This window comes from Pseudorasbora parva, chromosome 10, assembly GCF_024679245.1.
Source record: "Pseudorasbora parva isolate DD20220531a chromosome 10, ASM2467924v1, whole genome shotgun sequence".
Classification (NCBI taxonomy): domain Eukaryota; kingdom Metazoa; phylum Chordata; class Actinopteri; order Cypriniformes; family Gobionidae; genus Pseudorasbora; species Pseudorasbora parva.
In genome coordinates, this window is record NC_090181.1 from 4,488,484 (window position 1) to 4,513,127 (window position 24,644).

At 37.6% G+C, this 24,644-nt stretch overlaps 1 protein-coding gene across 1 annotated transcript in view; it reads left to right on the forward strand.

Moving 5' to 3' along the window:
* Nucleotides 1-2,325: 2,325 nt before the first annotated feature.
* tpo (thyroid peroxidase) overlaps nucleotides 2,326-24,644 on the forward strand; it is a 50,905-nt gene continuing 28,586 nt past the window's right edge. The window contains exons 1-6 of the mRNA XM_067454918.1: nucleotides 2,326-2,394; nucleotides 4,294-4,375; nucleotides 4,475-4,635; nucleotides 6,893-7,016; nucleotides 15,351-15,480; nucleotides 22,508-22,714. Of these exons, the coding sequence (XP_067311019.1) occupies nucleotides 2,340-2,394; nucleotides 4,294-4,375; nucleotides 4,475-4,635; nucleotides 6,893-7,016; nucleotides 15,351-15,480; nucleotides 22,508-22,714 (759 nt within the window). The 5' untranslated portion in view covers nucleotides 2,326-2,339. The remainder of the gene's footprint in view (nucleotides 2,395-4,293; nucleotides 4,376-4,474; nucleotides 4,636-6,892; nucleotides 7,017-15,350; nucleotides 15,481-22,507; nucleotides 22,715-24,644) is intronic.

The following is a 24,644-nucleotide window of genomic DNA, read 5'->3' on the forward strand; positions in this document are numbered from 1 at the left end:
TTATAAACGGGCGTAAGCATAAACCGGTCGGGACAGGTAGCTGATTTCGCACGGCAAGTAAACACATTAACCTGCTTTCTGTCAGCTTATTGAAGTGTGCATGTGTGATAGGTGACAAACGCAAACTTACTGGAGATTTAAACACATCCAGACAGAGCGAGCGAGCGTTTTGCATGAAATAAGGACATATATCACAAACGCAGACTCTTTTAAAATTGTAAAGATGTTCTCATCGCATGCAGTGGAAGTAGAAGAGGTTCAGTCAAGACTTTGCATCAAACTTATTAACTTCATGAGGGATAATATGAGCCGTAAATCTCCCGCTGATACGGTGCACACTTTATTTAACATCACAACTGACGTAACATTTGAAAAACTTGAGTCAGATACAGACATTATTCTTTTTGACGTCACTACAAGGAAATACCCCGGTTTATAAGTCATGTAAACACGGTTTACTTGCATTGTCAGTTTACTGGGTTTGCATGTAAACGAGGAAAACAGTTTATTTCAATATGTAAATGCACCCATTGTCACATTATCCTTCAAAAATCATTCTGATATGATGATTTTATGCTCAAGAAATATTTATGATTAGCCTGACGTGGTCATACTCAATTCTAGTCAGAATATGAGTCTGATGCTCCATTGGGCTGTGATTATGGGAGTGTTTCAACCAAACTAGGAAAGACAGCAATTGGATAGACCTACAACCAATCAGAGCAACGAAGCTACGCATAACATTAGTTGTCAAATGTCAACAGAGCTCAACTGCACTGTGTTGCCAAGTCCGCGTTTTCTCTGCGGGTTGTTTTCTATGTCCGCGGGTTGAAGCGACCATTATGTGATATATAGACCCATGAGTGCAAATTTTAGCAGGCAACCTCGCCAAAATAACACACATTTTACTCCCCAAACACCATTTTTTCCCCGGAGAACCCTCTGAGAAGCTATTGTTTAGGGCTAGTAGTTGGCGGGTTTTGTTGTAAAAACTTGGCAACCCTGTCTGCACGTTCACTGGAATCAGGCTGGAAAACACGATCTTTGCCGGTGTTGTAAAAAAATGTAATGATACTCAGAGTACTTACCCAACATGATCATCATTTCTGAGAGAAACTGTGATGGTGAATGCATATACAAACAAGCTCTCCGTTTAGGATTCGAAAAAATATAATCCAAGCCCCTTTGATGACGTGATGATTACGGTACTGTTGATCATCTGTCCGTCATCGTCTAAAGCCCGCCCTGATGATCTCATTGGTCAGAACAGTTTCTGTTTGGGGATAATTACTCCTCTATGGAGCGAGGCCAGACCGAACTGCCCGACCTAACTTTGTGGCCATGGCTAAGTTAGGCTGGCATCCAGGCTAATTTATGATTATTATCAATAAGGGCTGGGCGATATGGCTGAAAACACTCAAATTAAAATGTAAACATAAGTCTAAAATCACAATGACCATTTAACAATTATCTCTTAACATTAAGGTGCAGTGCCTCCATTATTTCTTTGACTTGTTTTCCTCTTTCCTGCCATATTTGCTCGCTGTGGCATTCATTTTCGGGTTGATCTCCAAACTTGATACTGTTACATGATTGGCTGTTAGCGTGTCTGCCTACATTACTAGGTTACCAGGGAGTGAGTGCCTTTGGTTGCATCAAAAAAAAAAGATTGAACACATTTTTTTATTGATATCGATTATGTGTCTCTCGCCCAGCCCTATTATCAATATTGAAAACACATTTGTGTGAAAACCATGATAATTGTTTTTGTTTTTTCAGGATTATTTGTTGAATAGAAAGTTCTAAAAGAACAACATTTATTTAAAACAGAACATTTTAAAATAGAAAATATATATTGCATGAATATAATCAAATGAAGCCTTATTAACAGCCCAAATTCACAGTATCCTACTGAAACACAAAATAATCCTATTTTAATTGTACATTTGTATGTGCATAATAGTATTTGTTGTGCTAAATTTAATTGTTGCTGAAAAGAGCAGCTGTTCAAATGCTATTATAATGATATGCAAATGACAAACAAAAGCAGATTAGATGTACAGAAAATAAACACATTTCTCGATTACATTATTTATGCTTCTTGAAATGCATATAAACTAGTGCTCAAGTAATAAAATGCATTTAATATTGTTTATTTAGATCATTTTAGTTCCACAGATACAGAATAAATAGTGTTAAATCATTTGGTAATGAGTGTGTGTACACTGTATGCGGCTCAAACTGCTTTTGTCTTTTTCTGACTTTTTTTGCCTTATTCTTAATTTATTAAAAGCATTTTTCTTTTATTCCAGGTCAGAGAGGACATGGCTGGTGTTCTGATGCATTTATCCTCGGTCATGATGTGCTGCAATCTGAGCACAGATCCACCTCAGCGTATGTAGTGTCTTCACTTATTGCACATTTCACCTTATATGTGATAGAGACGTCTATAAATAAGATGCTCTGTAACATACACACGCCACTCCCGATGTTGCTGGTTTGGTTAATTGCCTTTCGCTTGACAACAAGTACTGTAGCAACTAAGCAAAGACTTTCGAGTGGGATTCTGTAGCAATTACCAGAACTCAACACGGCGTCTTATTCTTACAGCCAGCTGGTGACAGATTCGTTACGGGTTATTTTGTACCTACTGACATTTAGTTTGAACGCTCCCATACCCAATGTTCCAACCACATCTGGTACCTGACATCTGGAGCCAAATTTTTGTAATGACATCTCCTGTGTTGGCCCTTGGGATATTTCCCAGGAAATTGCAGGTCTCGACACATAATAGGAAGGTCAGATGGCGAACGAGACAGCATTATGTTACCGTCTTCACGTAAAAAGTAGATGGGTTGTTGGTTGGTATTAGAAAACTTGTTATATAACGTCTGATTCTCTGTAGAAGAATTCCCATTGGGGAATGTCGTCATTCCGAGGCTGAATTAACTCGCACAGCGGTCCAGATTTCGGGCTGCAGACTCGTCTCGTAGTTTGTTTGTGCTGTTTTGGCCCCGCAGGAAGACTGTGGCTTTGATGCGCTTGTGCGGGCCGCATAATCAGAGGTGAAATGGGGACGTTTCTCGCAAACACTGCGTTCTTTAACTAGGCACGGATGCCAAGACGTCAAATTATGGCCTGTATTCATAAGCCCACCCTAGAGACATTACATTAATGTAAAACCTGAGTGAATCTGGATTTTTTACATTTTATTTCATATCACTAAAGGACATGAGCAATTTAATTAAATTTTCAACACTAACACATTTTTTTCTGCAATGATAATGTGGATTTCTGGGAGGATTTTTCTTGATGTCAGTATAATACAGGCACAGCCTTGTGTAACAACTGCAACTTAATAAAAAGCACCAAGTACACACACACACACACACACACACACACACACCTGCCTTTGTGGGGACCTTTCATAGGCTGAATGAATTTTATACTGTACAAACTATACATTCTATCCCCCTACACTGCCCCTACCCCTAAACCTACCACACACACACACACACACACACTGCCCCTGCCCCTGAACCTTCCCAACACAGGAAACATGCTGCATTTTTAGTTTTTCAAAAAAACATAATTTAGTATTTTTATGTTTATATGATATAAACAAGGACACACACACACACATACACTTCCAGTCAAAAGTTTGTAAACGACATACATATATATATATATATATATATATATATATATATATAATATGTTTATTTTTTATAGCGCCTTTCAGGAACCCAAGGTCGCTTTACAATGTAGTACAAAAACAATCGGCCTGTTCATGATAACACATAAACAAGCAGGTGTACAACAATCAACTCCAGATAGACAACAACAACAAAGAAGCTACATAATCAAAGTGAACAATTAACAGCAACTAGTGTAACATGAAAAGGTGTAAGATCACTTTAAAGGCTGAGGCGGTGCGAGAGATAATTATTTACTGCCCAGAGAAAACAGGTGAGTTTTAAGTTGGGATTTAAACAACTGCAGAGTCGGTGCGTTACGGATAGTCAAGGGCAGCTTGTTCCATAATGTAGGGCCAGCAACACTAAAAGCCCTACCTCCCATAGTAGTGCGTTTAAACTTTGGTACAACAAGCAGATTATCATTGCTGGATCTGAGGGTCCGGGCAGGAACATATTTGTGAACTAACTCAGCAAGGTATAGTGGTGCAGGGCCATGAATGGCTTTGTAGACTAAAATATATAAATGTGTGTGTGTGTGTGTGTATGTACTTTTACTTTTTCTGGAAATCATGTTGTTTCTTTCTCTAAAAACTAGTAATTCCGGAGAGCTTAATTATATCTTCATTCCAAGAGAGTCTTCAGATGGTCAATACTGCACTGAATCAAACTGCACAAGGGTAAACAACAGTCTATAATCATTGTTATCATCTACACTAATTTTATCTCTCGATATAGTCAGGAAAGCTGATGTTTCCCTCTTTTTCTCTGAGTAACAGTTTCGAACCTCAGCTGCCTCCTTCACAGATGTACAGGCTCTCCAGACGGGCATCTTCAGAAACGCAGCACATCTCCAAATCAGCAGAGGTGTTTCACATGACCTTAGGGCTTTTAAAGGAGAAGGCGAGCTGGAGACATAAAAGATCACTTCCTGTGTCCGGTGAGACTCTTATACGTACCTTGACTCAAGGCTGTAACCGTGTCTTGAATGAGGCATTCTAGCCTAGAAGTTTTACGCTTTACATTACACTTTGGCCATTTCTAATTATTTCACACTGTAAAAAAGTTTCTGCCTTAACGGGGCAGTGTGTAGTATTTATTATTCAGTTGTAGTATCTATTGACAGAAATGCAATATATTGACAGAAATATAATATACATAACTATGCTTGGTGTATAAAGACCTTTCATAATGAACCGTTATGTTTTTATCACCTTAGAATGAGCCATTTCTCTCTACACACACTGCGGGTTAGGCCATTTGAGGCAATGTTTCTACAGTAGCCTTAAACGGACAAACTGCTTTACAGAGCGCTAGTCACTCTCTGCTGTCTCAGACATTTTTGTCCTGTGTCAGCCACCGTAGCTTCTCTATGAGCTTCGAAAGGGAGGGGTGAAAAGTGGGCGGTTGCAATTCACAACCTCACCGCTAGCGATACATTTTACACAGTGCACCTTTAAATTAAGGACAATGAACTTGGATGTTTAAGTCATTTCAACTTAAAGGGTTATTTCAGTGATTTAGCATTAAGCTTTGTATCAGTAGAAACCCAGCAGTATATTCAAATGTTTGTGTTTTGGAGTGGCCACGTAGGGCAACGAAGCAAGTGCATTCTGGGAGTTATTGTCTTTCATCTACATGAGCCAAAAATACATTTTCTTTTTCTCAGTCTAGAAGGCACCAAATTCAAATTTCTCATTTCAACTACATTAATGACCCAGTTTAAATACAAAGCATAAAGGGATAGTTCACCCAAAAATGCAAATTAAATGTGTATCTGCTGACCTCCAGTGGATCCAACATGTAGGTGTGTGTTTCTTGAGCAGAACACAAATTATTAAGATTACTCTTAATAATCCCTTGCCAAGAATTGACAAAAATGTGAAATGTGTACCTTGAATGCAATGTAAGTCGCTTTGGATAAAAGCGTCTGCCAAATGCATAAATGTAAAATGTAAATGTAAATTAAGATTTTTAACTCAACCGTTGCTGTGTGACGATTATATAATTGGATGAATGGGTAACAAGTCTATGAGAGGAAAACATACAAACAAAAAAAACATGCTTGGGCAACGTGCACAAAAACCCTGCTGCTCCTGACGACACATTGATTTATTAAGACATGAAGCGATCGGTTTCTGTGAGAAACCGAACAGCATTTATTTTTTTACCTCATATCCCGATGAGTCTCACCAAACTTGCCTCATTCGATCGATCTGCGCAGGCACAAATGAGAATCTATCTATGCGTCTATTTTCGCACCAGCTTGACCTCACCTAACGGAAGTTACTGGCGATGAGACTCATCGGGATATGAGGTAAAAAAATAAAAAATACTGTTGTGTTTCTCACAGAAACCGATTGGTTCGTGTCTTAATAAATCAATGTGTCGTCAGGAGCAGCAGGGTTTTTGTGCACGTTGCCTAAGCATGTTTTTGTTTGTTTGTATGTTTTCCTCTCATAGACTTGTTACCCATTCACCCCATTATATGACTGTCACACAGGAACGGTTGAGTTAAAAATCTTCATTTGTGTTCGACTGAAGAAACAGACACACCCACATGTTGGATGCACTGGGGGTCAGCAGATAACATCTAATTTTCATTTTTGATTGAACTATCCCTTTAATGCTAAATCACTGAAGTAACCCTTTTTAATTACATTAAACTAAACTGACTTAAATTTTGTTGAAGCTTGTATAACTTACACAAAAGTTGAAAATTACTTGACTTATTTTTATGAGTTAAAGCAATGTAAAAATGTATGTTTTCTTATCTTATTGATCATGATGTTTTACATTATGCGAGGGACTTGTCTGATTATGACCCTTTGTCATATTTGATTATGAGTTTGTAAATCGCATTAGATAACAGAAGTTAAGTTAGTAAAAGCTCTTGCAGCGTTTGAGCCCAGATGACACTTGATGTAATGTAACGACATTTTTTAAGTGTGAGTGAAGTGTCTAAACAGTTTTTGGGGCCGCTGCGGGGTATTAGCATGCTATCTTGTACGGCAGATTCAGTCAAGCTCTATAACTGTGGAATAATGCAGCGGCATCATCTCCGAAGCGCTTTAAATGTCAGATTTAATCTAAGCACAAGAGTTGATGAGAGCTGCCGCATCTACGCAGAACCTCAGCAGACTGTTTACCCTTCAATGTTTGAGCTGTGCCCGTAAACACATTAACTCCTTTTCAAGAACTCCTTTCCGTGAAGGCAGTGGAGTGGATAGCAAACCTGTCTGGATGCCCTCAGACTTTACAGCCCACCACCTGCGCCACGGAAGGAAAATACCGCAGCATCTCTGGAGTCTGCAATAACAGGTATCTGACTCCCACTCTTAATAATTTATCCATAATGCAGCAGGAGCCACATCTCACTGTTGGAAAGCACAGAAATCAGAAACTTGGTTAACTGCTCCGTAAGCCTTTGTGAAGAGAATCAGGCCAATGTGATAAAATGACCTGCAACCAGTAAAGGCAGGCGTACACGGTGCGATTTTTGCTGTCGTACGAACTCGCAGATGTTTTTTTTTCTATCGGGAGAAATGGTGTGGACATCGTGGATGGTCGTATGGTCGTGGCTCGTGTGAGAGGAAATGAGAAACGAGCCGAGCACCTCCCGACCTAACGATGATTTTTAAGCATGTTTAAAACATTTGGGGAGTCGGCCCGATTTTCATCAGCGTATGGCTGTCCCCGATTGCCAAATCATGCACAACCATGTCACATAGGCTCGATCTATGAGTAATATTAGGCTATAGCTCAGTGGCTGCAAATATACAGCGCACACACACACACACACACACACACACTCTTTCTCTCTAGGGGTGCAACGGATCGTAGTTGATCCGTGATCCGAACGGATCACGATCCACGGTTCGGAACGCACGTGACCCGCGGATTTATTGTGCTTTTTTTTTTTGCGGATTAATCTTAATTGTTTAGCGATCGCAGAGTAAAAGACCGTTTCACTTGAAAAGCCTCCCGCGTCATTCACATCGCGTGAGAGCATTTTGGCTTCGCCGTGAAATATAATGAAGACGAAAGAAGGGTGGTGGACAAAACTGTAACAGTCGGTAACGTAACTGTGGCAGCATGAGAGAGCCGTATGAAAGTGGCAATACATCGAGCATGGATATCTGAAGCGACATCTGCTGATGCCCGTTTCACACACAGCGTAGTGTGTTTGTGGTGCGTGTTTTTTCCATCCCCATGTTAACAGATCACAGTTTTCACACTGCACGCAGTTTCGGTCCGTCAGTGCGAAGTGCGGCGATCGTTTCCGCACCGAGTCGGTTTTGCTGTAGCCTAGAAATCTAGACGCACCCTAGCGGCAGCAAATTTAATTTGCCCGCAAGTGTCGTCTAGCAACTCTCAATACCATTCTGATCTGTGTTCCTCAAAATCTGGACGGCCCAATCACATCTTGTATAGAGTCGGTGGGCGGGGCCATAATGACGACGGCCGAGTTGCGTTTGCGTGCTTCTAGTAAACACAGAAACTGGCGAACAGCGGTCTTTCGAATCAGCTCTGACCGCGACTCTGGAAGACTTGGAGTTGAGCTTTTCTCTGAGAAAAGAACAAAGAACGGCACTGAAGTCATTCTTTAAAAGGGAAGATGTGTTCGTAGTTTAGCCGACCGGATACGGCGAATGTTTAATCTATCAGCGAGCTCTGTTTCACCTTCGTTGCTCTGGTTGGTTGTAGCGCTATCCTATCGCGTGCAGAGGGAGTTTGAAAGACAACCGTTTATCCGCCCCTCGGATTGCGCTGTCAATGGGGAGTTTCCAGACCAAACATCTTGATGTGGGTCTGGCTTGTCAGGCTAGTTTTGCTGTGCTGAACGCGCTGAATTAAAGGGACAGCGGAACAAACATGTATTGATGCGAAAATCTAGTTATTTCCCCACATATGCATATAGCCTAATGTAAGTGTACTCTGTTTCAAAGTCATCACATGGCTTTTTGCCTTGGGTAAAGCAAGAAAAATGGCTTTTAGCTTTAGGTAAACAAGTGAAATAATGGAGAGTATTCTGGAGGTGGAAAAAAAGTTATTTATGACTTGCAGGATTTCTTTTAAAAAGATTTTAAAAAAATGAAAGAAAAAACGAGTTGGCTGTTTTTGTCTATTGAAAGTTCCAATTTTTAAATGTTTGTTTATTTTAACATAGTCTAGCCGGTTTCTAAGGTAAGGCTATATAAATATAAAGTAATGCAATGAATAAAACATTGTTTAAATGTAGTGTGTTTAAACATGATATCTATAAAAAAGTGTAGACCTGCAAAGAGAATTGCAATGATGACAAGCCATGTTCAATACCAACTTTTGGATTTTAAATAACAATAATGATTGTGTGTTAAACAGGCGTGAGGTCTTCTCTCTCCCCTGAATGCTGACATCCTAATCTTTTTTTTTTTTTTTTCATTTCTGCTCAGGGCCATTTTCACATCACAGGTTGTATTTCACATGTTACACTTTAACAACTGAGTAAAATGTGATTTATTCAGCTGGTTATTTATTTTATATTTGTTAAAACCATAACCACATAGGTTATGCTAACACCCACATTTTTCATACAATAAATGGAAAGCAAATAAAAAGTCTCATCCCCCTTTTTTCTGATCCGATCCGTGACTCGTGATCCGAACCGTGAGTTTTGAGATCCGTTACACCACTATTTCTCTCTCTCACACCCTCTCTTTCCTCTGGTTGTTCCGGTTTAAAAGAATGGCTACTGTTCTCTGCTTTTCAACAAATCAAATTTGCACACATATTTTTTCGTTATTTGTATCTGAAGCTATAGCAGCAACATTGAAAGCTCCAGTCTCTGTGTTTAACTCAAAAGCTTGTGTGATCGCCGCCGGCTCGCGGTGGAAACGGTCGTGTCGTGTACCAGCTGATTTGATGCGATGATCAAATTAACTGGCTCGTAGCGTCTGCAATATCTCACGACCTCCCGAGTGTCCGAATTCGCAGTGAACGCTCGCCTTAAGACGGGTCAGAGCTTTAACCAGACGAATATCACTAAACAATGTCTAAACCTTAAGTATTCATACCTGGATCTTTGCTTTTTCAACTACGAGTTAAAATGCAGTTGCATTGAGCTGATACTCTGATAGAGCTGTGCACAAAACATTTTAATCAGAATAAACTCAACTTTTTCTTTATGATGCATATGATTGATTTAGTTTTTAATGGAAATTATTTTCAGTTCTCTGCACTGGCTCGGCTTGCAAGATTTATAGCATTAATTTTACATTTGCTGGAGGAAATGTACCATGTCTGTCCAGTTCTGAGGCATCAAATTATATATTTTTAATGCAAAAACATCATTAGTTCTGATTAAATGTAGCTGAATAAGTAGTTGAATGTGGTGTGACATGCTGCACTTCATTTTAAACGATTTTAAACATTTCTACAAATTTTGTATAATTACTGGAGCTTGAACAACTTTATAAAGACTGTCGATCCAAAATCTAGAGACTAGAAGACTTTAGAGTAGGGAGTCTTTTTACACTTGAGACCATATAAAATTACCCAGAATATCCCAGCAAAACCCTGGCAACACCTTATGCAACATCGACACTGTTATTGAGCTGAATAATGACACTATTGCAGGACTGGACGCTTACTTGATTCCCAAGGAGCACCTTTAGGAGCAAATTTAGGAGGGCATTTTGAAATTTTAGGGGCGCAACTATTTATTTCTGCCTTAACTATTTCATATTTGTGTGTGTGTGTGTGTATGTATGTATGTATGTGTGTGTGTATATATGTGTATATATATATATATATATATATATATATATATATATATACAATGTATATATATGTGTGTGTGTGTGTGTGTGTATATATATATATATATATATATATATATATATATATATATATATATATATATATATATATATATATATATATATATATATATATATATATATATATATATATATACAATGTATATATATATATATATACAATGTATATATATATATATATATATATACAATGTATATATATTTTATTATTTAATTAAATAATAATTTAATTAAAATTTAATTTTATTATTATTATATATAATATTATATGGATTTTGCCATACTAGTGTTATTTTGGTTGCTACTATTATTATAGTTTTTATTACTATTTTGAATTCAATTTAATTTCTATATTTTCTGTTTTAAATGTAGTTGAATTAAATTGTGTTATTTTAGTCGTTTATATTCAATTTTGCTTTTTAAAATGTGTGTATATTTTTCAGTAAATGTTTGGTACATCAGGTTAATTTTAACTAATGAAAATAAAAAATGTTAAATTTTCAAGTTAGGAATTTTTTTTTCATGGTTTTAGTTTTTGACGACTATAATAACACTAATGCTAGTAAAATGTATGTATTTAATATTATGCCAAATAATATTCTTAGTATTTCCTTCATCCGAGACAGAAGCTATAATAGTTTACTTTAAATTAAATTAAATGTAATAGTTTGTGTACCCAAATAATAACCGGGGTTATTATTTTATTTAATAAACAAACCTGAATACACCATGAAATATCTATGCTTTATTATTGCAGGATGCTCATTCAAGGAGATATAATTTGCGTTCTTACAACTGAATACAACATATTACAATATAAACATTGCCATAATGGATCAGCATTGGTTCATAAGCCTTTGCTTGGCATAAATGTGCTCTATTCGTCGATTGCAAGCTGCTCTGAAGCACGGTTTTATTTATTTAATGAAATCATAGCAATCTTTAGGGATGGAAAAACATAAATTGCCATACTGCCTAATGTGAATATTAAACTTCAAAAAGCTAAGATTAAGATGCCTTAAAATGATCAGTAAGATGTTTGTTATACCATTTATGGTATTGAAGACTTTATGATCTTACATTTAAGAAAACTGATCCACTGGGATTTTTTATTCGCACACGTGCTCCAAAATACATTGTGCATCTATTTTCAGTCACAAATGCGAGTGAAATGCTCGCACTATCTGTATTGTGAACAGTGCTATTTAAATAAACTACTTTGACTGTGCACAGCCAAACTTCTTTGGAAATGCATTTTTATGAGAGACCAAAGGGAATGTGTGTACTACGTTTGTAACTAAATAAGTGAAATGCATACAAATCTGAAGATTGAAAAGAATGTCACATTTTTGTAAGAAATATAGGAAAATGGTTATTGCTAAACTATTATGCATTGACCGCTAGGCAAGGCAAGTTTATTTTGAGCACATTTCATACACAATGGTGTAATTAAAATGATTTTAAAAATTGATTAATGATAACATGTAGAAGAAACAAGAATACCACGTAGAAGAATTAAAATAAAAACAAGGATAATTAAAGCAGTTGTAAAGAGAATAAGAAAAATAAGAATAAAATGATGATAAATAGATTGTCTAAATTTGTGGATCTGATATGGAAGAGATATGAGCAGAATGCTCTTTTATGAAGTTACTTCACTTAAGGACGTATTTAATGAGATTATGCCTGAAAAGGTTTTGGATTTTTTATCATATGTTAATTTAAAACATCTTGTATAATATGACTTGCTGTTTTGTTTTTTATTGTATTTATATGATATTTGTATTGTTGTAGTTTAATTTTTCCCATGAAAATAGCTTTGAATGCTCACATGGCATTAAATAAAATAATCTGAATCTGGAAGAGATATGCACCAATGGCCCCCAATGAGCCCCTCTGTATTGGACTCGTGTCTTGCGCTGTCTGCTACATGTTAACCGTTGCCCGTAGTAATGTGGTGTGCTACCAGCGACCTCTTATACCCTTACACCCTTTTCACACACACTCCGTCTGCAGTGCGTAGCCAGTATGCGGTGTGTGTTGCAGTGTGTTTGCGGTGCAGGAGCCGCATGCCTTGTTGTGCTTTCACATGCGCAACTGTTCCGCTGTTGCATACAACAAACACAGCCTTTATACATAATTTTTTATTTAAAATCCAAAAGTTGTAACTGAACATGGCTCGTCAGAATTGCAATTCTCTTTGTTCACTCTTTCATAGAAGTCAGGTTTTAACGTGCTACATTTAAACAACATTTATTACATTCATGAATTCATATTTATATAGCCTAGTGCTTTAGATTTAGCTCTCACAAGTGGCGAAACATTTAAACATAGGTGATACCCTAAAATTACAAACATTTTAAAATAGAAACTTACAATAGGCTATTTAAAAAACAGCCGACTCTCGTCTTTTCTTTCGTTTTTAACCCCTTTTCAAAGAAATCCTGCAGATCATAAAGAACTTTGTTTTCCACCTCCAAGAAAGAACGAGTGCTCTCCATTATGGCACATTTTTTGCCTAAATGTCAGGTAAGGTGTCGTTTCCTTGCTTTACCCGAGAAAAAAAAGCCATGTGTTGACTTTGAAACGAGTATATTTTAAATGGTATGCATCTGTGGTGAAATTGCTAGATTTTCTCTTCGGTACATGTTTATTTTAATGCAAACAATGTGCTGTCACTAATGCAAAAAAAATGGCTGACAGACAGCATCAGCAAACAGTGTGAAAGCTTTACTCTGTTAACATGGGTATGGAAAAAATATGTACCGCATACGCATTGCAAACGGAGTATAGGTCCTTCTCAAAAAATTTGCATATTGTGATAAAGTTCATTATTTTCCATAATGTAATGATAAAAATTAAACTTTCATATATTTTAGATTCATTGCACAGCAACTGAAATATTTCAGGTCTTTTATTGTTTTAATACTGATGATTTTGGCATACAGCTCATGAAAACCCAAAAACCCAAAGTCTCAAAAAATTAGCATATAATGAAAAGGTTCTCTGAACAAGCTATTAACCTAATCATCTGAATCAACTAATTAACTCTAAACACCTGCAAAAGATTCCTGAGGCTTTTAAAACTCCCAGCCTGGTTCATTACTCAAAACCGCAATCATGGGTAAGACTGCCGACCTGACTGCTGTCCAGAAGGCCATCATTGACACCCTCAAGCGAGAGGGGAAGACACAGAAAGACATTTCTGAACGAATAGGCTGTTCCCAGAGTGCAGGATCACGGCACCTCAGTGGGAAGTCTGTGGGAAGGAAAAAGTGTGGCAAGAAACGCTGCACAACGAGAAGAGGTGAGCGGACCCTAAGGAAGATTGTGGAGAAGGACCGATTCCAGACCTTGGGGGACCTGCGGAAGCAGTGGACTGAGTCTGGAGTAGAAACATCCAGAGCCACCGTGCACAGGCGTGTGCAGGAAATGGGCTACAGGTGCCGCATTCCCCAGGTCAAGACACTTTTGGGCTACAGAGAAGCAGCACTGGACTGTTGCTCAGTGGTCCAAAGTACTTTTGTCGGATGAAAGCAAATGTTGCATGTCATTCGGAAATCAAGGTGCCAGAGTCTGGAGGAAGACTGGGGAGAAGGAAATGCCAAAATGCCTGAAGTCCAGTGTCAAGTACCCACAGTCAGTGATGGTCTGGGGTGCCATGTCAGCTGCTGGTGTTGGTCCGCTGTGTTTTATCAAGGGCAGGGTCAATGCAGCTAGCTATCAGGAGATTTTGGAACACTTCATGCTTCCATCTGCTGAAAAGCTTTATGGAGATGAAGATTTGGTTTTTCAGCACGACCTGGCACCTGCTCACAGTGCCAAAACCACTGGTAAATGGTTTACTGACCATGGTATTACTGTGCTCAATTGGCCTGCCAACTCTCCTGACCTGAACCCCATAGAGAATCTGTGGGATATTGTGAAGAGAAAGTTGAGAGACGCAAGACCCAACACTCTGGATGAGCTTAAGGCCGCTATCGAAGCATCCTGGGCCTCCATAACACCTCAGCAGTGCCACAGGCTGATCGCCTCCATGCCACGCCGCATTGAAGCAGTCATTTCTGCAAAAGGATTCCCCACCAAGTATTGACATTTAGAAATTAAACAGAAATTAAACCCGGACCTCAGTTTGAAAACCCCTGGTCTAGTACATTCATACTTCATGAGAAAAGCAGGTGCCGATCATCTACGTTTCTCCACATTAACCACGCCCACTTTAAATGTATGACCGATCACACTATATTTCTCAAACACCCTCAAGAAAGAAGTTCTGCTGAGGCGGTGTGTCAAGAACAAGCTGAGAGAACTCCCAAACCAGGGCTGCGAGAACAAAATGACGTCATTCAAACCTGGGAGCGAGAACTTTTTTCGCTGTTCTTGTGGAGTATGTTAAAGCCTTAATTCCGAGATCGAAGCCCTCCCCCCGGACAGCATGCAAAATACGCATTAAATTACTCTCTATAAATTATATGTAAGTGCAAATTCGTGAAATGTAACTGGAAGCCAGTGTAAAGACCTGTGGACTGGTGAAAAACACACACAAAAAAAGAATATTTGTTTATAATCAGTGAGAATTTATGCATTGCATTGAGCCAGAATATGATATGTATGCAAAGCTCTTATCAGTCAGGTCATGCAATGCAAAGTTATCCAATGCAAGGAAGGACAATAATGTGAGAATATTGCATTGTGCATTGACAGAATAATGCATTGACTATTAACATACAGCACTTTAATCTACAGTACAGTAGATAGACATGTTTGTTTGGCTTTTCTCTTATATTCTTCTTGAGACATTTTAGATCCCATCCATTCATACTTTTTTATTTAGGAGGAACCCGCTTTGGGGAGCAGCCAACACCGGCTTGGCCAGATGGCTCCCCGCGGAGTACGAGGATGGAGAAAAGCAACCCAAAGGCTGGAACGCTGGACGCCAATACAGCGGCTTCCAACTTCCTCTGGTGAGCTGCACACAAATATTCACTGAATGCATGGAAGAAATGACTAAAATAAGGTGCAGAATAAAATGATTCACTGTAGGATTTACTTATTGAAATTCAAAAGAGGACAGTGTACATTAATCAACATTCATGTATGTAAATGTACCCAAATTGGCCTGAAGGCTAGTTTTCATTGGTAGTCCCTTTGCTATGTTATTAGGTATGAAAAATAGAGGGAACGAAGGGGACAAGTTACCTTGAATGACATATGCAAAATTAAATTAAGCTATAAAAAAATGACAAAAGCACAAAAAAATGTGCTTTTCAAATTGTGAATAAATACTATTATGATGTATAAGTAATAAAGCAACACTGTCAGCAATGTGGGAAAAGTACTGTTTTCCTGCTTGATTTGAGCTACAGAAGCTCAATTTTGCACTCATCTTCTTTGAATGTTAAGCCCTGCCTCCTTTGATTTGATTGGCCATCTCAAACATTTTGATATAGACCTTTTTCACAAAAAATGTAAATACGTCACTGACGCGTAGGCGTTCTTCCGCTTCGCGCTTATACTCGGCAAAATGTATACCGGCAGAGTGTTTTCTCTGAGCCTTTTCAACCTGCCAAAGGTCACCTTTGCTGATGTGGTGAAAATAGTTGACGCAAATTCCTCCACCAAGACCAATAAACTGGACAAAGGCTACAAATTTCGCAGACATCATAAATACCATTAGAGGATGCTGATGTATCACATTTTAAACCACTTAAAACATGTTGTTTTGCAAAGACTAACAATAAAAAGCGTCAATATGGCAAGAACTTGCAAATGATGTGTACATTTTATATTTATAACACAACTGTAATGTTTAGACGTTATTTAAACCTTACCTGCGGGTGGGTGTGTCACAAATTCGTGATCCATTTTAGCAGCTGCACCGTTGTCATCCGCCTGGGAGGGGACCAGCTGACGTTTGTTCACCCTTTCAAAATACAGACTCTCTTTTGAGTGGTACTGTAAAATTGTTCCAAGGGAAAAGGCTTGGGACAACACCATTGTAAAGGCGACTGATGGTTGTTCCACCGGAGTAATCCTCCTTGGCAAAGTGTCTGCTACAGTCGTAAGTGCTGCCTTTTTTTCACAGAGAAATTCGGCCCTTCTTCTCTTCTAACAGCATGAATCCACACATTTCTTGTTGCTTGATCAGACGGAAATGAGTGAAAAGACAGTTATGTTTGTTTTTGGGTACAACGCGAACAACCCGGGACACAACAAAAACTCCTGTTTTTTGACTCACCCATTTTTGCATTTCCTGCTAGCTACTACTACGGTAACAGGAAGTGTCTTTGCACGTCCTTAACTAACTTCCGGTTAAAATGCGGAAGTGTTAAAAAGGTCTATTGAGCACTGGTTGACCAGCCTAAACATGTCCCTTGTAAAACTTTTTGTCAACATTTTCAATTTGGCCATTTTGAATTATTTGGTCCCCCTCAATATCTGTGGTGGTTATGGTCCTGTTTAAAATAAAATAAAAAATGATGACATAAATGATGATTTTTTTTGTTGTTGTTTTGTTTCAGTTTTAGTACATTAGTTTTAGTACAGTTTTGTAAAAATTTTATTTCAGTTATTTGCCAAGTAAAATGTAATATATCATGTAATATTTTATTCTTTTTTATTAATTTTATTATTTTAGTTCTCTTTTTTTTCCCCAGTACAAGTATCTAATCATTCTTAAATCATGATACTACGGAATAGGCTTGCTGCAATAGTCTGGTGTTCAGGCGAATCACCTTTCTCACCAGCACTGCCCCTTTTTCAGGACTTGCCCTCACCTTCGTTTTTTTATAGTATTAAAATGATAGTTTACTACAATTAAACGTGTCTGCTCAATACAGTGTGAGCTAGACGAGAGTCTCAGCACAAACGCAGCAAGACAGAAGTCATGAGAGCGCAGAGCTGACAGACAAGATGATCGTGGAAGATTTGGTTTCAAAGCTAAATGTAAAAGCGCCTATTTAAATGGATTTGTCATTTGTTGTTGTGTTTTTCATTAAGAATAATAGGCTAATGAACCCACAATTCAAGCATCTGCCGCCCCCCAATATAATTATAAACTGAAAGTATATGCGCACGGCCCCATTGTCATTCAAGGTTCGTGTCCACTGGAGCGTTTTCAGGTCATGCCTATGGGAGCTTAACAAGCTTAAGCATAGGAATTCATTGAAAACACTCACTTTATGAATGCACCGTTATGAATGTCTGAGCGGCCGTGCACATGTTACTTTCAGTTTAGAATTAGCAATTTAAAAGAACCTGCCGGTAATACCACTAATACCGGTGTTATCACACGTCAAATAAACAGTGGGAAAATGTCCTCACATCACATCCCTTCTACAGAAGAGGATAAGGGCCAAGTGATGATGATGATGATGATAATAATAATAATAATAACAATAATAATAATACAATTAAAAAAGCAGACTTACAGTATTAAAGAGTTGGATCACTTAGCCAAGCTATATTTTATTCTTTCTTTCAATAACAAAGAAATACTATAAGATTTGGCTAATTATAACCAAATAATGAGTAGCATACACATTTTAAAGAGAATTTGCAAAAGGCAGGGTCTTTTTTAGAAGAGAAAGAACAGTCTAATTTGCGCTACAAACTTGCTTTTGTCCATCATGAAATAAAAACCAGTGGACAAATGCAAGGTTATCGCTAGCTTCACCTACGGGCGATTCATTGAGGTTTTTTGGTTTCTGTGGCGAAACTAGACTTTTATAAATGTGGTGGCCAGGGCTACTTTAGGGGGTCCATAGACCGTGAAAGAATATCATGTTGTAATACTTATTTGATTTTATTGTTTTGGCCCATTTTTAATTGTATTCTAATAACAGGGCTTGACATTAAGCATGTTCATGCTGAGTAAAAAATTGCTTGTCCGGAAAAAAGTTGTGTGTGTGTGTTGTAAATAGTGTTCAATCAGCTTTGACAGATTTTAAATCTGCATATTTGTGATTAATTTTTTACCTTTTATAAAGGGCATTTTTTCCCTATGGCTAAGTTTTAGGTTTCATATTATATTCTTAAATTTGACCTATACATTAAATTAAAATAAGACACTATAGTGCTGTTACCAGTCACATTAAATAATTTACACTGAAAATATACAACTACATTAAATAATGTTATGAGATTTGTATTTTTAAATAAACAAAAGAAATGTTGAAAAGTATGTTTAAACATGAAACTAAACCACCAGTAGGTGGCAGCAGGTGACCATCTTAATGAGTGAGTCATTGAGTCGATTCATTCAAATGATTCATTCAAACGACAGTCATTCAAGAACAAGGCAGTTGTTTATGAAAAGCTCATTGAATCTTTGATTCAACCGATTAATTCAAACACTGAATCATTCAGTAACACACACACACACACACACACACACACACTGTCGCTTGGAATCTTTGTTTGGAACCATTTTCGCTGCTGAAATGGAACAAAAACAGTCAATATTGCATCTAAAATGTAAGTGACTAAATGTTAATTCATTGTTTGTGAAACTTTCATATGAAATCAGTGTCATTTTCAGTCGTGATGGTATTCAGGAAAACAGCACGTTTGGTTATGTAATGTTGTTTAATTGTATCATATGTTATATATAAAAACTTCACATTCACCTTCAGTTCATTATATATTATATTATCCACTATCTATCGCCACTTACACTAAATTAATGGACAATCATTCTTGCATTTTGGTGATTCATTAGTTATTTTTTTGTCATTGGCGTTTTAATCAGGCTCTTGTCCATAGGAAAAGTAAAATTCGCTTTCACTTTTCCCTTCAAGAAATCCACTTGTCCCGGACAAGCGTTAATGCAGAGCTGTGAAAAATGTGTTCTGAAAAATCAAAATTGAGTTTTTGCTGAAAGAACAAATATCTGCCAGAAGAAAAGATAAACTTGTTTTAAGCATAAACTTAATCTTAAGTCATTTAGCTTCTATCCTGATTTCATAATGTTTAGATATACTGGAAAACAAGACAAAAATACCAAATAAGAAAAGGAAAAAAAAAAAAAATTTCTGCTGTGCAGTAATGAACTCATGGTGGTGGTCATAATCATGATGATGTTTGAACAAGCTGTTTTTGCCGTTTATTTTCAGGAAATGGTCTGATGAGCGAGTTTGAGTGAGCATTAGAGTATGTTGTTGAAGTAGATCAAATCATAGCATACATAGCTTTGCATGCATATAAGCAGATTTATAATAAAAACTCTGTGAACGTCTGCCAATAAGCTTGAGAAACCGTTACATATTAAACAGCCCGATCTCACATTTACCTGTGACACATTGGCCTTTCCCTGCTCTATTATCGCATTAAAAATGCAAAGCTATGCGCACTGTTTTAAATATGCACAACCTCTTCTTCCCAAATTCAAAGAAAAACGAGCATCTCTGCCATCGCGCCTCACTGAAACTATTTTTTTTTTAATGAGGCAAAGGCAGCAGCGCTTCAGTGCAAGAAGTGCCATGACAAATGTTCATATCGTCACATCTCACATTGTGCAGAGAGAGCTCACAAAAACACTGCCATCTAATTTAGCTATCCCGGTTTAATTGCTAGTGGTTTTAATGACATTTTAACAGGTAAACAAACTCTGGCAGAGGGGTATAATGAGATTTCCATGACTGCCCACACACACAAAACAGCAACAGATCAGGCTTCGTTTTCATGCATTTATTGTATTTATCAGAGCAAATCCCAATTTGGATATGCTTAAGCACAACTGCATCAGATTAAAGTACGGTGTTAAGTAGGGGTGGGAATCAAAGGGTACCTCACGATACAATACATGACTCACGATACCAATAACACAGGGTTTCTGCAAGTCTTAATTTGATCTTCCACAATTTAAGGCCTTAAAATTTCTTAAATTGGAGAAGTATTATGTTATTAATCATGGCCTATGATTTCGTAATGCAGAACACGTGGATTGAATTAAAATCCATAAATATGTATATCTTTTTTTAAACTTTCAGACCATTATTTCTCATTGTAGGGAGGCCAACCAGTTGGAGTGGAAAAGGAAATGATGTGCTGTACAAAAAGTTGCGAAATCCAAAAAGGGTGTTTTATTGGAAGGTGCAAAAATATTTACAGTGCAGGAGAAAATGAAAATAAATAAAAACTGTACAAAAAGAAAACAAAACAGCAACAATGTGCTAATTTGGCTAAACCAAAAGGCCCAAGTTTGCACTAGTGATGCTACTCCTGATACCGAGGCTTCGAAGCGTGTTTCGAGAACGTCAGGCACCTCTCATCGGAGCTCCGTATCGAGGCTTGTATTGTTTTAGTGACGTGACGTCACTGATGACGTTCGAAGCCTCGTTTGAGTGCAGCGCTTCGAGAAAGGGTTCACTTTTGGAGGGATGCTTTGACTATATGACGTGTCAAACTACACAAGCACTACCACTGCCCTCTCTCAAGTCCACCTAATCTAAAGAACTCCATTTCCCTCTGTTAAACAAAAGTACTCCCCAGTTACAAAATTATGAAACACTAAGCATAAATACATGAATGATATATATATATATCTTGGGCGTCGGAAGGAAATAAAAAGTGGGTGGGTGGGTAATTTATTTTTTACTACCGTTTAACGTTTGACGCCATATTTACATTAAATACAAATATACTGCCGTTTACTAAACGACTGATTGGGGCAGACAAAATTACGAAAATCACTAAGTTTTTAACCGTGGCTATAGTGTAGCGGTAAAATGCATGACATAAAGTTTGGCGTATGTAGCCATACTTGTTCTACTCCCTTTTCACATCACATATCAGATTGGAAAGGCATTTATTTTTAATAAAAATGTATATATATATATATATATATATATATATATATATATATATATATATATATATATATATATATATATATATATATATATATATATATATATATATAATATATATATATAATTTTTTTTTTTATTGACCAGCAGGTGTCTAGTGTGCATTCAAAGCCTCAAGAAATGAACCACTTTTTAACACATCAGGCTGGAAAGCTTCAAAGCTTCATTTCGCCACCACTAGTTTGCACCACTGCTCATCATGTGCTTCCACTGAGTCCATAATCAGAACTGAAATCCTCTCAATCAGCAAGCCTATTTATAGGCTGAAGCCCCACCTACAGGGCATACCAAGGAATAGAAACAAATTTAAATGTTTGTAACAATACAATTAAATACTATAGTTACCCATTTTACCAAGACAATCTTCCAAACAGCTAATATAGCAGCCATTAAGGAGTTTAACATCCAATTAAATGGCAAAACATCTGTTCCTAAATCCTAGCCCTCTGACATCACACCAAAATGGTAGCTTCCACAGGAAGTGATGCGGCTGCTGCTTTTAAAGACAGTTTCACCTAAACAAAAGGTTTGATTGTACAGAGTGTGTTGGTGAACCGGGAAGTTTAACTGCAACAAGGTTTGTAAAAATAGTGTGGGGTAAATAAAAGGTAATTAGTTATTGTGTTCTGGCATTTTATGTAGATACATAATGAAAAACTTAAGAAAAATGTACAAATTAAAAACTAAAACAAAACATAGCACAAACAAATTTTAGACTGAACAAAACAACAACTCCATAACATCTTTCTAATGTGTACACAGATGTAAATATTGCCGGCAATGCATAGTACAAGTGAAATGGGTGAATGTTTGCAAGTCCAAATTTATATCAACAGGTTAACCTGTGGCACATGTCAGGATTTCCAAGGTTAATCATTTGCACAAACCCCTAAACATCAAGTTTTAACCTTCAGTTTATAGCCCATCCTGCAGACACAGACTTGAAGGTGAAATTGTCTGACTTTAAATCATTGTGGCAGTGAGTTTCGCTCAGAAAAGCACCTTCATAAAATGTGAAATCAGGTTATGCCTGATTTTAGTGTTTGCGTGTAAAAATGATCAGAATGATGGCGCAGGGAGAATATGTATCTGGCCTCTTTTGATTTCTTTTCTGTATTTTAAGGTTCGAGAAGTCAGTCACAGAATCATGCATGGCTCCAGCACATCCATCCTGGAGGATAACGCTTATTCCCAGATGCTGGTGGACTGGGGCCAATACATCGACCATGATATCTCCTTCACACCTCAGAGCTCCAGCCAAACCGCATTCTCTGAGGGACTGGACTGTCTGCACACCTGCACCAATGCCAACCCCTGCTTCCCGATGCAGGTAACCTCTCAAGATCTGCTCAACAACATTTTTAGTCATGCAAGTCAGTGTTGAGACAGCCACGCTGGAACTGTAGCTTCCAAAGATACAACATACGAATCATTTCAACTACAGCCAAGCTACAAACGTTTGACCGAGTTATGTCAATTCACAAAAAAAAAAAAAATATTTTTTACATTAATTGTTATCAGGCTGGAAAACAGTATTTTTCACATTGGTGACAGTGTTGATGACAGTGAATGATGTTATCTTCATTTCAAGTTCTGTGAAGTTGTAACTACTTGGATATTTGAGTTGTCTAAACTTAAAATGTTAAGGAAGCATGAACACTTTGTTTAAATTTGTTTAAATATGTTTAAAAATCAGTCTATTCTATGTTATTACAGGGTGTCCGCGGGGTCTTAAAAAGTATTAAAAGTTGATAAATCCATTTTGGGAAAAGTAAGACCCTTTAAAGGTATTAAAAAGTCTTAATTACGATTTTTTGAGGTATTAAATTTAGTTTCAAGCTTTGTCAAATGAGTTTGACTCCAAAAGGTATGCATGAATATATTTATTTTGATCCCCGTAAGTATTAAAAAACAACGAGGTACTCTGAGATTGGCTCGGGGCGCGGGCGGCACCGTCTACGGGTGATGTCACGTATTTTGCGAAATGCGCGGTTAGGTGATGCATCGCCCTCCATACGTGGTGAAACAGATATGTAATATAAACGATACAAAATTGGCCTACGATAGAGATTTTAATTCTACATTCTACTAAAACTGTTTATTAAGTTAAAGGTTTGTTGCTGATTCGAACTTGAAGTGCGACGAGGTCTTACAAGTTCACACGTGTAGTTCGTTTGGTTCGTTTGGTCCGGACCAAAAAACAAAAACAAAACATATAGTCCTGGTCCGCTTAGCGTTCACACTGGCATTTTTACCTGCGAACCTAAAGTTACCGAACCAAAGGCACAGGGAGATGCTCACAACCTGATTGATCGGCTTATATGATGTCGGAGCTCGTTTACCGAACATTCAAAACAATGCTTACGATCTTTCAAAACAATGCTGTGTGCCGGATTAAACGCCATCATTTTATGCGTATGGCATTATTTTTTCCCGCTGAGAACTCATGAAGAGCTCATAAAATGTTCAAAACATTCAAAACAGCAGCAGGATTTCCTCCGTTGTGCAGAAAAGAGACGGCCGTTCTGTCGTCTGTACCTGCTAATAATGGGCAACACTGCAGGTCCTCTGATGAGAAGAGCCAGGTGTGCTTTTTGTGCGTTTCTTCTAGCATTTTCAAAAAATGCTCGTCGGACCAAATATTGATGAGGCACTTCCTCGTTGCTCTACGTTTGCCCTCTAACGTTAAAGTTATTCATTTTGGATACACCAATCTTTCCGCGTCTTCAAATCAGCTGACTATGCGTCGCATCTTGTGACATTACGTCCGGTCTTTGGTTCGTTTACATGTCTTTGGTCCGTGTTGTGTTCACATATCAATCGAACCGCACCAGAGTTGGTTTGGAAGCGGACCGAGACTCATCTTTCTAGCGCTCTCCGTCCGCTTGTTTGGTGTGCTCCAGGTTCGGATGGAGCGTTCACATATGTTCAAATGAACCGCACTAAACAAGCAATCGCACCAGGGTTTGTTTTAATCCAACCAAACATGACAAGTGTGAACGCACCCTTAAAATATTTTGAGAAGGTCTTAAAAAAGTCTTAAAAAGATATTTAAATTAACTTCAGGATTCATGCATTTACCCTGTATTAAAACATAAACTTTTCACAATGTTGAAGTAGCCTATTAAAATAATTCAGATGTTGCGTGCCGTTGCAATATGCATATTGCGATATGTACATTTGCGATATTTCGGTAATTTAGATAAATGGCACAGCCCTAATTCTTTTTTAATAATTTTTTTCACCTTCCAAATAACCCT